This window comes from Eutrigla gurnardus (assembly GCF_963514095.1).
Source record: "Eutrigla gurnardus genome assembly, chromosome: 10".
Lineage (NCBI taxonomy): Eukaryota > Metazoa > Chordata > Actinopteri > Perciformes > Triglidae > Eutrigla > Eutrigla gurnardus.
Genome location: NC_139924.1, coordinates 25115138 through 25129630, shown reverse-complemented (window position 1 = coordinate 25129630; position 14493 = coordinate 25115138). Strand labels below are relative to the sequence as shown.

The following is a 14493-nucleotide window of genomic DNA, read 5'->3' as shown; positions in this document are numbered from 1 at the left end:
GTTTTGGAGCGTCTGTGCAGCCTGGCCTGCAACAAAGTCATTTAAAGTCCCATCGCTCCGGTTATTGAAGTGGATGTGCACTGACCCTGACTGAACTGACCTAATTCTCTGACAGAAGACTCTATACAGAAGAGCTTCAGGCAGGCCACGGCCACTCTCATAGTGCTAACAGGCCCATTTGTACGCTATTACGAAACGTGCTTGTTTCCTTTAGTCTTTTGTTAATTGAGTGGATATAAAGCAAGCCATCCTGAATTAACGCACTGTAAATGAACCTACCTTTAATTTAATCTACTGGAATCAAAATTGTGTAATTGTGAATGTCATTGCATTGCATGCAATTATTATTCTCTCATTTGGAACTTGACATATTGTGCATGCTTTTCATCTCAGTATGTTTACTGTGAAACGCTCATCATTCTTGTACCAGCTTTCTGTGATGTAGCCAATCCTTTGAATTTAACCAAAGCTCCTTAAATTAGTAAGAATATGGGTTTACATGTATCATAACTAACACCAACCTTTTGTTACATGATCTATTGTTGTTTTATTAATTTTTGTTTCAGGCGTATCTCCCTGGCCACGCCTCGGCAGCTTTTCAAATCCTCTAACATGACCCAGCGCTGGCAGAGGAGAGAGATCTCCAACTTTGAGTACCTCATGTTTCTCAACACTATCGCAGGTAAGATTTGCCATTGCATTACAACGCTGTGATTCCCAAGAGAAACTGAAAGCTGAAAGTATGGAAATACTATGTGGCATTCTCTTTTTCACAGCCATCAGTTAAATAAATGGATACGGATTTGTTTTCCAGGCAAAATTTACACCAGTGGAAGGGGTGAAGTTTTAATCTATCCACATGAATCTCTTCACCATTAGAGTCTGACGACTTAAAGTTTAGCCATCATGATCAATACATTTTATATGTCGGTGGCACTGGAAAACATACGATAAGTGTGCTCGGTTATGTCGCATTTGTTTAAGAATCCATGGTAACCTTAAGCGGTGCTCAGCGTGGTAGACTTCACTGTTCATGCGAGTGTGCCGTTTGAAGCGAAGAGCAGGCACAGCAGATTTTGCCAGATAATTAGTGCCGGGTTTTGTGAGAGCGTACACGTGTGTCTGCGGAGTTGAGAGGTTCTGTTGTCGACTCTCTGATCTGAACTGCAGCTAACAGGGAAGGCGAGAGAGAGAGAGAGAGAGAGACTGCACGCTACTCTGCTCTGAGAGGTGTCATCCTCTCTCGCTGCATATTCATGCATATTTATATTTAGCTCCTGCTTGAGTTCGATACATTATTGTCAGCTAATTAGATGTAAGGCAGAGAGAAAAACATGCCTAAAATTCATTAAAAATCCCTGGTAATGACCTGAGCTGACAGGGATGCTGGAATAGTGTGGGGCAGCAGACAGGCAGGGGTTGATGTGCAGGAAGAGGTGCGAAAGCAAAGTGGTCTCCTAATTAAACACTATTCCACTGTTATTAACATCCTGCCACCCCAACTCAGGCCTCAGCACCAGTCGGTCCAACTATACCACAACACCCCACCCAACTCTTCCTCCACACTTGGCTTCCTTTTCCCTATGTGGCATTAACCTTGGTAATTATGCTCTCTAGCTTCCCCCAGATCTCCGATATTCTGCAGAATCCCAAGCCTATCACGCATTTTGACTCACTCAGCTAGATTTAGATTATTTAATGCCAACCTGCACAGTGCAAGTCATTAATGGCATCAGCAACCAGATTTAGGAAGAGTTTTTGCATTGACCGATCCCATTTCAGTTGCCATCTCTTGATGATACTTTGAGTTGAAATGCTCAAAGGTTTGAATGTGCCGGTAAAGGGAGAATAGACAGTCAATAGACAGACAATGTGGTTTGTGTTAGGCATGGTACAATATGAAAATTTGCAATATTATTATTTTTTGTGGGGAAAAAAAATCTTATATTTTAAAAGAAAGGATGTCTTCGTGGACCCTGAATACAGGATAAGCGGTAGACAATGGATGGATGGATGGATGTCTTTGTGGGTAAAATGAAATGTTTTCTCTTTTTTACCTTTCATTTGCATTGAGCCTACATTTTTAGGTTGATTTATTAGCAGTAGTAAAAATTCAAACAAAACCATCTACAGCAGCCCTATCCCATTCCTGGATTACAACTGACCACCACCTGACCTCACAGCTGTATCAGTGTCATCTTCAAAAGGAAAACAGAGCATTAATGACAGCATGGAACATGCTCTTGGCTTTTCCCATGGATTTCCTATGACACATTTTGCCATCTGAAAACTATATCCCCACTGCAAGAGCATAAAGAAAATTCACATCTGGCCAATCAGCGCATCAGACTCGCAGTGACATTTCAGGCATTTAGAGTCATGGCCCTCAAAAGAATCTATATGCCTCTAATTATATCCACTCCTCCCAACTTAGAGATACTTATGTTATCCATAAACTTAAAGGCAGCCTCCTCGGGCCTCCTGTAACGCCCACCATCCACTGATAAAGTACACTCAGCAGGAAAAGGCATGGGGAGCACAAAAAACATTCCCCTATAGCTGAGAGAGCTTGCCGTTAGTTTATGTGTTTCTCTGGCAGACGCCGTATGAGACAGGAAGTGCGTCTGATTGAGGGCTCTAAGATCGGGGGGCTTGTTGGAATGTTGCATGCTGATCCCCCAATGTAACTGAAGCCTGGATTGTACCCTGCCCTGCTTTCAACCCCTCTGTTCCTTTCCAAATCCTTCATCACTCACAGATCTCTGTCTGCTCTGTGTGTCTAGGGAGGACATACAATGACCTGAACCAGTACCCGGTCTTTCCCTGGGTTCTCACCAACTACGACTCAGAGGAGCTGGACTTGACCTTGCCAGGGAACTTCAGAGATCTCTCAAAGGTACCGAGGCCTCATGGCCATGCACCTCAGTGTGACATGAGAAGGGGGGCAAGTAGGTGCAGCTGGATCTGACGGCGGGGGGGTTTCCTTATTAAGGCCCAGCCTGTAAAACAATATCATATTTAATAGCTATTTATGTTAAGCATAGCTATATATTTTCAGCATTAAATATCATATTTAATCATGTGCAGAGTCTAAATACACGAGGAGGAATGCGGAAAGTGAAACATTATTATTGTAACATGCACTCGAATACGTTATGTAAATTTACTCCCCATTTATTATTAGTACTGTATTGTCTCAGCAGGTAGTTTGCACTTGACTGAGCTGAAAGTGGCTTCCTGAGTTCTGCGTTAGAGAGACTTGTACATTTAAAAACCATAAATGCCTTGTATAGTAGACGCTGCAGTTTAATGCTCACAATTAACAACGATTTCAAATCATCGTGTAACCCAGGAGTCATTTTCATCGTCTCAAGCAGGTCTGGAAACCATTAATGTTGAAGTAGTTGTAATGAATATTTGTATTTGAACAATAAATTATACTTGTAAGTGAAAGGGCTAGCTTGTAATGATGAACCCACAGAGAACTATCACCGAAATCTGCAGTTCCCCTCATGCTAGACAGACAAAGTTAGCGACTAGCTGGTGAACATAACGGAGCATTTAGCTTCTTCAGAGCCAGATACATATTACGGGAGTAGGTAAAGAGCCAGATGAAAGGAAAGTGAATATTGGATTTACACTCCTAAGTGGCCATACACCCGACTCCAAATTAATGCTAATATTGCTACATTTCTGCTGGATGTGGCTTAATTAAATACATACAATTAGATACATTAATCATAATAGAATGATCATAAAATATATGATGTGTGAGTGAAACCAAAGACTTCCAAAGACTTCATATGTGAATCGTTAAAATGGTAGAACATTATGGTAATATCAACGCTATAGAACAACACATTTCTACACAAACACTCATCATACTGTCTTATGTTAAGTTAAATCTGGTCATTTAATAATATAATGTCCCTCCTTTGATTTTCAAGGTTGATGAAGAGATTAGAGCAGGTCATGAGCACAGCGCTGCAGTGAAAGTCTTTCTAAATGTGGCTCATCAAAAACGCATCAAGCTGTGCTGTAGTAAGAGTCCTGCTAACGCTGCCAAATCACCAGAGCTCCGTAACCCTGGGAGATCAAGTTCAATATTATGTTTGCCTGAAGATGAAAAGGCAGAAGATCACTCTCCTACAAACTGTGGCCTGGTTTACTTGTTTACCGCCCCCCCCCTTCTCTTCCTCTGTCTCTTCCTCTCTCTTGCACATGCAAACTGCAGCTCACTGACCTGCAAACACTCACATTCCTGTCTGAGCTCTCTCTCTCCCTCTCTCTCGCGCTCACTTTATCGCTCCCTCATTCCCTGTTGTTTCCCTCAAAGTGCCGACAGGCTGACTAAGAGCCCCACTTCGCCATCTTCAGTTCTCAACAGTTTGTATCAATTTTCAGCTTTTCAAGGCGTGCAAGGAGGAGAACTTTGAAGTGAAAAAAATGGAAGGTACTATAAAAAACTCGAAGAACGGTGGATGAGTTTGAGTGTCGTGAATTTGAAAAATGAGCACCTCAACACTTTTTGCGTAAACCCAGAGTGTTTTGGACCAACAGCTCAGATGTCTTGCCACCGTAGTCTCAGCTTGTCTGCTTTTGGCCTGTGGGGCATCCAGGTGGACTGATAGAGCCACGAGGTGTGTGTGTGTGTGTGTGTGTGTGTGTGCGTGTGTGTGCGTGTGTGTGTGTGTGTGTGTGTGTGTGTGTGTGTGTGTGTGTGTGTGTGTGTGTGTGTGTGTGTGTGCGTGTGTGTGTGTGCGTGTGTGTGTGTGTGTGTGTGTGTGTGTGTGTGTGTGTTTGGGCAGTGATCAGGGCTGAACCATGTGCAGACCTCCTGCCCTGGGGAGACAGTTATGTATTGTAATGTATTCCAGTGACATCCTCCCATGCTGTTTACAGGGCTGAGCTGCCTTCATTAGCATGAGTTCACAGCCCGTGTCTCCTGACAGTTGTCCTTGGAACCCCGGGGCTCTTATAGCTCCAAAAGTTCACAGCTAGTGTAGCAGAGAGGGACAGAGTCCCCCACACTTCCCTGCTTGGTCTGCCCTTTTGTTCAATTATGGATCAGAGGTAGCAGCACAGTCTCTAGAGACGTGTTCATTCTATATTAGTGCTGCGTTTGTCTCTCTGAGGTGTGTGTCCACTGGGTGTGGTTGTCTAGCAAACAGGCTGTGTGTATGGTAAATAAGGCTGGGTGTTATTTAAAATGTTAAAATGTAAATAAGGCTGGGTGTTATTTAAAATGTTTTTGATAGAATGCCCATGTTTTGGTACCAAAACATCATATTAGTATATGATGTTTTTCTTCAAAATCATTTTTTCATTTAACAAAATGTGTCAGTGTTAACAATCACAAGAACGTTAGCTAAAAAATACAATAATGACATTATAAGTTAGACTAATTTAGTCTGATTAACAAATCATAAAGAAGAGTACACGTATAAAAAAGCTGAATTATAAACTACACTAAACTGAATCATCATTAAAACTCCTGAACTCCACCCTGGCATTGCACAATTTTGGGAGAATTTCTTTCCCCAGATTTCACAGATGAGTCATACCTCAGACCTGTTTGTTAGTTCCAGGTAGCTGCACAGCTTTGTTCAAATTGCTGGATTGCAGTCTTGATCTTCCAAATGACATCCTCCCAAACCTGCACACACCTACAATTACCTGCTGGTTGGGCATCCAGTCAGCTGTGAACGGTGCTGTTGAACACTACATGCCTTGCCTTGGGGCCAGGGCTCTGCATATTTGGATGTCAGACACATCCATGCAGTGAAGTGTTTCATTCGATTCTAATGATTATTTCTTGATGGAGTGACAAGTGATGATAGATAGGGGGAAGTCAGTCTTCCTCGTAGCTGTTAACTATGTCATGGAAATGCATTGAATTGCATAAGAAGGCAAACAAAGCAGATGTAGTTTAATGCCTCTGCATCCACTGATTGTAAATATATTATTTGTAAAATATAATTTCAAGAGACAAGCCACACCAAATATGACATTTAAATCTTACTGAAATGATGCCGATGCTGTTGATTTACCCTTGTAAGCGTACTTTGAATGAGCTGTGCTGAGAAAGAGAAACCTATTTTAATCAGTTTCCTTCTCAAAATGTCTGCTGAGCATCTCAAAGAGACACACTGAGAAACAAAGACAGAGGCGGGCTGCTGTAAAGACCCCCCTCCACACTTTCCTTTCCATAATGGAGCCTTCTTCACCCTCACTTCCACTCCAGTCAGGCTGTTTGAGAGCACATCTGCTTTATCTTGAGTTTGAGCAACTTGATTGCATTAGACCGGCGCTGCATGCAGCCCTGCCTCTGACGAGGCAAGCAAAAATGACCGTGACTTCTCCTGACAGAGCACCATAGCAACATACTGTAATGTAATTACTTTTGAAATATAAAATGCAATATGCGTCTCTTTGGGAGGTAGCTTAGATATAACCAAACAAATTGAGGTACTCTCCACCACCACCACCACCACCACCAGCAGCAGCCGTGTTCATTTCCTGCATTCGGAATGCAACACCAGAAATGATCCTGATTGAATCTGAAGCCAAATCTAAGTTTGATCTTACTGTGTTTAGGTGTGTTGATGCATTTCACTGGGGCAGGTGTTATACAAGGAATGAACCCAGATAGGAGCAAGTGTGCAACTGTCTGAACCAGTTGTTTTCATTGTCTTATATCAGTGATCAGTACGATATGCAATGCATGGGACAGGGAGGAGGTGATTATTCTTTGTTGAATAGAAGTAAGCGAAGCCTGATTTGGGATTATTAACAGATGTGATTATGACAGGAAAGGTACGGATGACCATTGTGCTTATCATGAATGTGGTTTTATTTCCCATTGAACAGCCAATCAATCATATCTCCTTTCAGCTGTATTTTCATAGTCAAAACAAAAGCACTGACCAGAATGTGACATTTCTATGCAGAATGTACCATTTACAGTATGTTTCTATGGCCAAGGCAGCACATGTATGTGGAGGTGACCATGATTTGGATGAAGTCTTTTAGTTTATTTGATGTTTGAAGTCTACAACAGTGTGAGAGCTACAGCGTGCCAAGCTGAGATTGCATTTTCTCAGCAAACATACTGTGGAAGTAGTGTTTCTTTCATGTTTGTATGGTCAGTTTATTACAATTTCACATTGTTTTATTATCTTTGGTGTCAAGCACTTTACATTATGACACATTTGATGCATTTAATGCTGAGGACAGTGACAGTTAGGACAAATATTTCTCTCAATTGATATACAAGATTGTAACATTCCACAGGATTACTGAGCCGAGGCCATGTGGTAATGATTTTTATTTTAACTGCAATCACAACAATCGAGTGCTGCAGGAACGAGTCCAAAAAGCCCGGAAATGCGTTTCCATTTTTGCTATTGCCAGTTCCCCACACCTTAAGTCAAAGGGTTCTTGGAATGGGGTTTTTGGTTTGATGGCTGAATTAAGGTTTGTGGTTAGCACAAGCTTAACACATTTGTTTATTTTAAAGAGAATGTCATAAAATCCCACATGTTGCATGTGTTAAAATGAGCGGTTGATAACAAATGGCTAAATGAGACTTTTAAAGTTCACCACGCCGTCTATCCACAGTCTTCCTGTGTGTCAATAGTGTAGTTGGCTTAAAGTAAGTTTGTTGCTTCTTCCATGCTTCAAAAATCAAATATTAGGTATCTGCAGTTGCGGAATCCTATTGGTTTTTTTGGCAAGGGAACTTCTGCAGTTGGCTGTAAAATGACGTCATCCCTGCCCCACCCTTTGACAAAGGAGACAATACAACCTTCCATTGGTTAGGATTTGTTAAAACAAGGAATCACAGTCGTCTCTATAGTCTTATGTTGACTTTGGCAGGATACAATGATCTCACTAACCAACACTCAACACTTTGGTTTACAACCCAAGCTTTATATACAAATGGAACCACAAGCCACCAGAACAGCTTTTATTTTCCTTCCGCTTTCCTTCTGCTTTCATTTACTCACATTTTTTCCTCAATTTGTCAGCCCTCTGTATATGGTAGTTGGCCATTTGTTTGCCTGACTTTAACTATATTTTGTTTGTCTTTTCCTTTTCTGTTTTTTTTTTGTTACATTTCTTATATTTTCTGTATTAAAAGTTTAGATCTGAACGGTGTTCAACAAGTTTTGCCATGCAGTCAGTATAACGATCCTTGCTTAGCAATCAGACACATTTTCTAGAAACCAAATTAAAAACATTCTTTCTTCTACAAGTCGCATAGAAAATGTCTTATTATATTTCTGCTTACACAGCTGAACGACACGAGAATACTGTGAGAACATATTTGCCTCTTTTATGTTGCGCCAAAGTAATAGGATATAACTTGTCAGCAAACATGTCCTGGGATCCCTTCCCTTTAATTTGGTGTTTCATTTAAGACGTGTTTGTGGTTCCTTGAATCTCAGTACAAGTTTGAAAGGTTGGTGGCATTGAAATGAGTCTCGATGTAATTTTTCTATATACTGAGAAAAAAAGCAGTACCAGCTCATAATATCCATTTAATATCCATTTAAGCACTTTGACGATGCTAATATAGCTAAGTTTGCTTCCCAGCTTCTTCTGGTACAATGATATTTAAATCTGCATGTCGACAATTTAAAACACTGTAAACCAGAATCTTTTTTTATTTGTTTTTATTTTTCGACTTTCAACTTTATTTTGTTATTGGCTTGTTTTAATGTTTTTTTCTCCCATGCTTTTAACGTCAAAGCACTTTGAATTGCCCTGATGTTGAAAGGTGCTATACAAATCAAATTGCCTTGCCTTTGCCATTTTATAATCTTAGGTTCTAATACTTGTTATGGTTGATTGTTTACGTATTCCTTTCTTTTGAGCATTGCTTTTGCCCACATCTGTCTTTTCCTTCATCCTCTCCCTCTGACATATGTATTAACTGGATCTTTCATACAGCGCCGACCTGCATTCGTTACACTAGCGGCGTTTTTTACAGAGTGCGAGACGTCTTGTGACTTGCACCCCAATCCAGCTGGGCCAAGACGTCACATGCAAGGCCATTATCACTCCATAAATCTATGCAGATCTCAATAAACTTCTCTTTCAGTCTATTCAATTGTGCTAACACTGATGTGGACTGCCATTAAATTCTAAGGAAGAACAAAAAAAAAAAAGAACTGGCCCCATTTAATTTTGACTTAGAGCTGCAGGCATGTGCGCTGTGCCACACATGGATATGACTAATCTTCAAAATGACCGAGTCTGTCTGTCGCACTGAGGTTGCATACAAACTGTGCAGCCAAAAGGATAATAGTGCAATTTTAATAATGTTAGAATAAGTGAATTTTGAATTGAGGGCTTTTATTTTATTTCTTCTGACCTCTGAGCTGCAGCTTTCAGGTGGAAAAGCTGCCATTGATTACATTACCAGTCTCCCTTTCCCCTCAGTAACTGAGTCAGTGGTACTGAGTATATTAATATTGACTGCCAATATGCCTCGGAGGCTCTTATATTGGATGGGGAGATTGAAAAGGCAGAGAAAGCAATTTATTCACCACTAAATGTATGTTTAATGAGGGTAATTTTGTTGCCTTAAGAACACATGAAAATGAAACAGATGCCAAAGGGCAAAAACCCAGTGATTGTGTCAGTTCAATATTGAAATTATTACCGAGGCTGCGGTTAAATAATTAGCCATGCTATCCGAGGTTTGACCTAACTTTGAAAAAAGTGGATGGATATCGAATAAATGTAGGCAGTGATGTTATGTTTTTACATCACTGTACTTTTTTCATATTCTCACATTGATTGTGCAGCAGTTCTTCAAATGCATAAAAATTAATGAGACTTTTTATGATTATTAATTCATGAGTTCTGCAGATTTATTTGTAGAAAATGGGTTACCTCTTATGTATATAAGTAATAGGACCATTTTAAGGTAGAATATAATTTTCTGCAATTAGTGCTAGCCGGCCATCTGTACATAACATTGAAAATGTCAGTCATAATTTGTTGATTTAAGACGATGTGGTGTTGCATTATTGGATTGCACTATATTGTGTAAATCATGGTAACTCCCATCACCAGTGCCCAGTAGCACAGATGGGAGTAGCGGTGCTGAGTAAAGTGTTTGGCTCGATTTGGTGTTTTGGGTGTAAATCAGGTCAGCCCGGGTTAATCCACATGGATTACCCACAGCATTTAGCAGGAGACTCTCGTATCTCCTGCCTCCAACCTCAGCGCGCCATCCTGCTCACCCCTGCCACCATACCCTCGTAAATTTCAGACAGAAGACAGCTCAACAGGACATTTTTAGGGTTCACGAGAATAATGGGGTCTGACGGACAAATCCCAGAGTAAAGCTCCTTGACTGCCCTGAACTCTCCCCCAGCCTCTCTGCCGGGCTCCCCACATAAAGGCTAATGGGGAACTACTAAGACTCTAACACGAGACATAGGAAAGCCGTAGTTTACACTGTTGCACCAAAAAATGTTTACCTGTAAAGTGTTGGCAGCAAATAGTTTGTGTCACCAGGCAACGACTCGCCACTATATTATAACGATGCAGACTAAAGGTGACGCCTACACAGCATAGGATCGAAAAATGAATCCTCACTTGTTATTGGCTATAGAAAAATATGATTTTTTTATGGACATTTTTGTGCGCACTAATAATTTATTTTAGTATATGGAGTATTTCCCATAATCCTTTTATGACAGTCATATAGCAGCATGCTCATTAAATGTTTTATTAAGATGGAAGACTGGTCATGAGTCGTGCTGTTAGCTGTAACAGTTTCCATTTTGAGACTCAAAATAGATGTTTGGTTCATGCAGAAAAAAGTAAAGGCAGGTCCCTCTTGCATGAGGCTTTAAGTGTAACCTGTAAGTCCAATTAAGTACATTTTTATATTATATTATATATATTATTATATACGACTAGCTTAAGTTCTGCTAATTGTACTCATTTTACTTATAATGAAAACTGAGATTTTTGTTTTGTTTTGGAGATTATAATGTTGTAGATGATTCACTATAAAAACAAAACTACTTTTGGATTACAAAAATACTTAACATACTCTGTGCTAAAGCATCGGCTTGCACAGTTATACACTCACAGAGATCATTTTGGTTATGTGACCACCTTGTGCCTTGTCTTCCTAACTTTTTCCATGTTGGTGTCAATTGTAATTTTTCAGAAGTATAACTGGATTGCAGTTATAAGTGTCACTGATTTCAACAAGCCATATATTGGAGTAACTACACAGAAAGTGTAGTTTTTACTGACCCGATGACACAGTGATGTAAGCTAAGTCAGACTCTGCGGTTGTGATGAGAAGGCTGTAAGGGAACAGAAAAAAGCTCATATCACCTCTATTATAAAGTACTCACACTGGCTTACAGTTACTCATAAAACATGTTTTAAAATCATCATCAACTATAAATAATGGACTTGTCTTTTACTATATTGTTAATGTGCTACCAAAACATGTGCGTGGTATAGTACTCAGATCTACAAAGTTGCGATTTTACTTTTTATCTGTTATAAATTGTATCAATGTTGTCTGTGATTGTGGGCCTGCTACTCAGCAAGTAGGTACTGAAAGGCTTCATTGTCTCATGACATACTGAATGTTGGTCCTGTAAACATGGCCCTACATAGAGGAACTCAGTTTTATGTCAGTATGACAACTGGTTGATCACTTTGACAGTGCACTGTAGTTGTTGTGATCTATTGGTCATGACAGGTATATCATTAGAGCTGCATGTTTGCGTTAGTCCTGTCCTTTTGCAGCAAAAGGGGCTGAGGTTGGACCCCGGGTACAGGCCGGCCTTCTGTGTAGAATTTGTTCTCCCATGTGTCAGTGTGGCTTTTCTCCAGGTACTCCGGCTTCTTCCCACAGTTCAAAGACATGCGGGTTAATTGATGATTCTAAATTGCCCGTAGGTGTGAATGTGAGTGTGTCTGTCTATGTGAGTTAACTCTGTCCAGGGTGAACTCTGCCTTCGCCCAACATCAGCCGGGATCGACTCCTCGACGTTTAGATGTGTTATTTTAGGCTGTCTGATTTTTCTTTTTTTGTAGGTTTCAGTTTTGAGTTTCAGTTTATTCATTAAAATCAATAAAATATCCAAATCGTACAACCTTAATATCAAGTGACTAACAAATGCTTTGGGGGAAAACCTTTGTTTTTCTTACACAAGAACTGAACCTCTTATTTCCTTATTTTCTTCCCAGCCTGTTGGTGCTCTGAATCCGAAGCGTGCGGCATTCTTCGCTGAACGTTATGAGACCTGGGAAGACGACCAGACGCCACCATGTCATTACAACTCTCACTACTCCACGGCTGCCTCCACCCTGCACTGGCTTGTCAGAATAGTGAGTAAAATCACTCCTTCAACCACCTTCGCACTCATTATTGTACCGTGTTCAAAAATCGCCAAATTAGTCAAGCATCTGAATAGGAATGAAGTCTAACCCACATCCTCAGGCAGCTTTTCATTTCTGAGTCTGCATTAGTTGATTGTCACTTGTCAGACTTGATGATGCTGTTACTTTGAGGTCTGTCGGCTTCTGCACAGGAAACAGCTCGACATCTCAATTTGATTGGGCTTGAGTTAGACCAATGGCGCTCAGAAAACACATTTCACAGGCCAGTAAACTGGCATATGTGAACTAAATAAAGAGTGGCTGGGTAATGATTTACAGAGGCTGCTGTGACAGGTTTATGTGTTTCAGGCAACCCAGTGAGCGCTGGAGACATGTCCATCAAGGTTACTGAGCACTGTCCTCATTTACTCTGGAAGAGGAGGAGAAGGCATACACACTCCTACCATATCTGTTCCCCCCAAAACAGGCCCTTTTAATCTGCTTCTTTGAGTCTGTGTACATTTGATTTTGAAGTCAGTTTATTAATTTGAAAGAGCTTTATGGGGAGTTTGGATTGTATTTCTCCTCCCCCATCATTATTAGGAAGGAGCTGATGAACTGAGGGACCTCCCTTGACAGCAGTTAGATTGGCCTCTGTGGGTTTTTTCCCACAATCCCTTTCTTCGTCTGATGAGTGAACCATCCGCTCCAACTGGCAATAGTCGCCATCTCAGGCTGAGATAACCAAATTTGAGCCAATTATCATTATGGCTTACTGTACTCAGGAAGAACACTAATTAATTCTCCCCCAGGCTTGGATACAATGAATGTCTGATGTCTACAGAGATCCCTTAGCCTGCCGCAGAAAATAATACAATTTAAAATAATGCAAATGATTGAGAATATTCACCTGCATTTTAATAAGCTGCATGGTAATCTAGTAAATTCAAAGCAGTTCTGATATTTTCATCAATCGAAACAAATGCAGATCAAGAGGGTGTAAAAGATGTTGATGACTTTGGATTTGTGTGAAGACCTTTGTGGTGTTATTTTTCCTTTTCATGCAGGAGCCCTTTACCACGTTCCTCTTCAGTGCCAATAACGACAAGTTCGACCACCCTGACCGCACCTTTTCATCCATCGCCCGCTCCTGGAGAAACTGTCAGAGGGACACCGCTGATGTAAAGGTGAGAATCACAAGAAAGGCAAATAGTACAATCCATGGTTTCAGTATATTTAAAAGGATAGAAATGTGTGCTCTAAGTCTATCAATATCTATTATCCATACATGTACTTGCCAGACAGCTGTTTTATGCTGATGTTCTGGACATGTGAATATCTAATTCCGAAGACAACGATGGTAAACATCATTATATGTTGCAAAACATATCTACCAGCTAAATTGCACATATACACTATGTATAATTGGCAGCATAACCATATCAAGCCTCTCACTCACTGTGCTCCCCTCCTCAGCCAATATGCTACAACACCCCTGCAAAAATATATACCATTAATTATAAATGCCTCATCCAAACAGCGAATCACAAAGACCCATGCAAGAAAACCCTGTGCACTTAGAAATGCACAGGATTTCTCTCATGCAGAAAAACAAACTATCTCAGAGGTAGACAGATCTTGTATGTGTGCATGCAATGAGTTTGAACAAAGGCTGTGTTTGAGAGAAAGACAAAGACCTCCCTCTGCAAATCCACAGAGCAGTCACCGAAAACGCTGAACCCTGCTGATTCGCCTCCATTTTGCCCACTGCATAACACGCAGCAGGAATACGCACTGACCTCAAAGTGTCATATATTTCTAGCACACCCTGCATCGGGTAGTGTTGCCCCAGGCAATTAATAAAGCATTAATGACAAAAGCTATTTAAAATGTAGTCTTTTATGTACGGACAGGGCTTTTACGTGCCAGGATCTGGGTAGAGCAGGCAGCTATGTGAGGCAGAGGCAGAAAGCTGGGAGCCAGTGAACAGCTGAATAGTCAAAGCCACCCTGTTAACAAATACAGCCTACTTTCGACTGCTTGTATGTCTGCATGAATTTGTTTTTACACACAAAGGATGGTAACTGATCTATTAGGAGAGGCATTGTAATGTGGAGGACAATT

General features: G+C 40.7%; 1 protein-coding gene across 4 annotated transcripts in view; it reads left to right on the top strand.

Moving 5' to 3' along the window:
- Nucleotides 1–14493, top strand: part of nbeab (neurobeachin b) — a gene marked incomplete at its 5' end in the record, with an annotated part of 172100 nt that overhangs the window by 134336 nt on the left and 23271 nt on the right. For all 4 annotated transcript variants that reach the window (XM_084019133.1, XM_084019131.1, XM_084019132.1 and 1 more), the window contains 4 exons: nt 567–682; nt 2784–2896; nt 12238–12378; nt 13437–13556. In XM_084019133.1, the coding sequence (XP_083875259.1) occupies nt 567–682; nt 2784–2896; nt 12238–12378; nt 13437–13556 (490 nt within the window). The remainder of the gene's footprint in view (nt 1–566; nt 683–2783; nt 2897–12237; nt 12379–13436; nt 13557–14493) is intronic.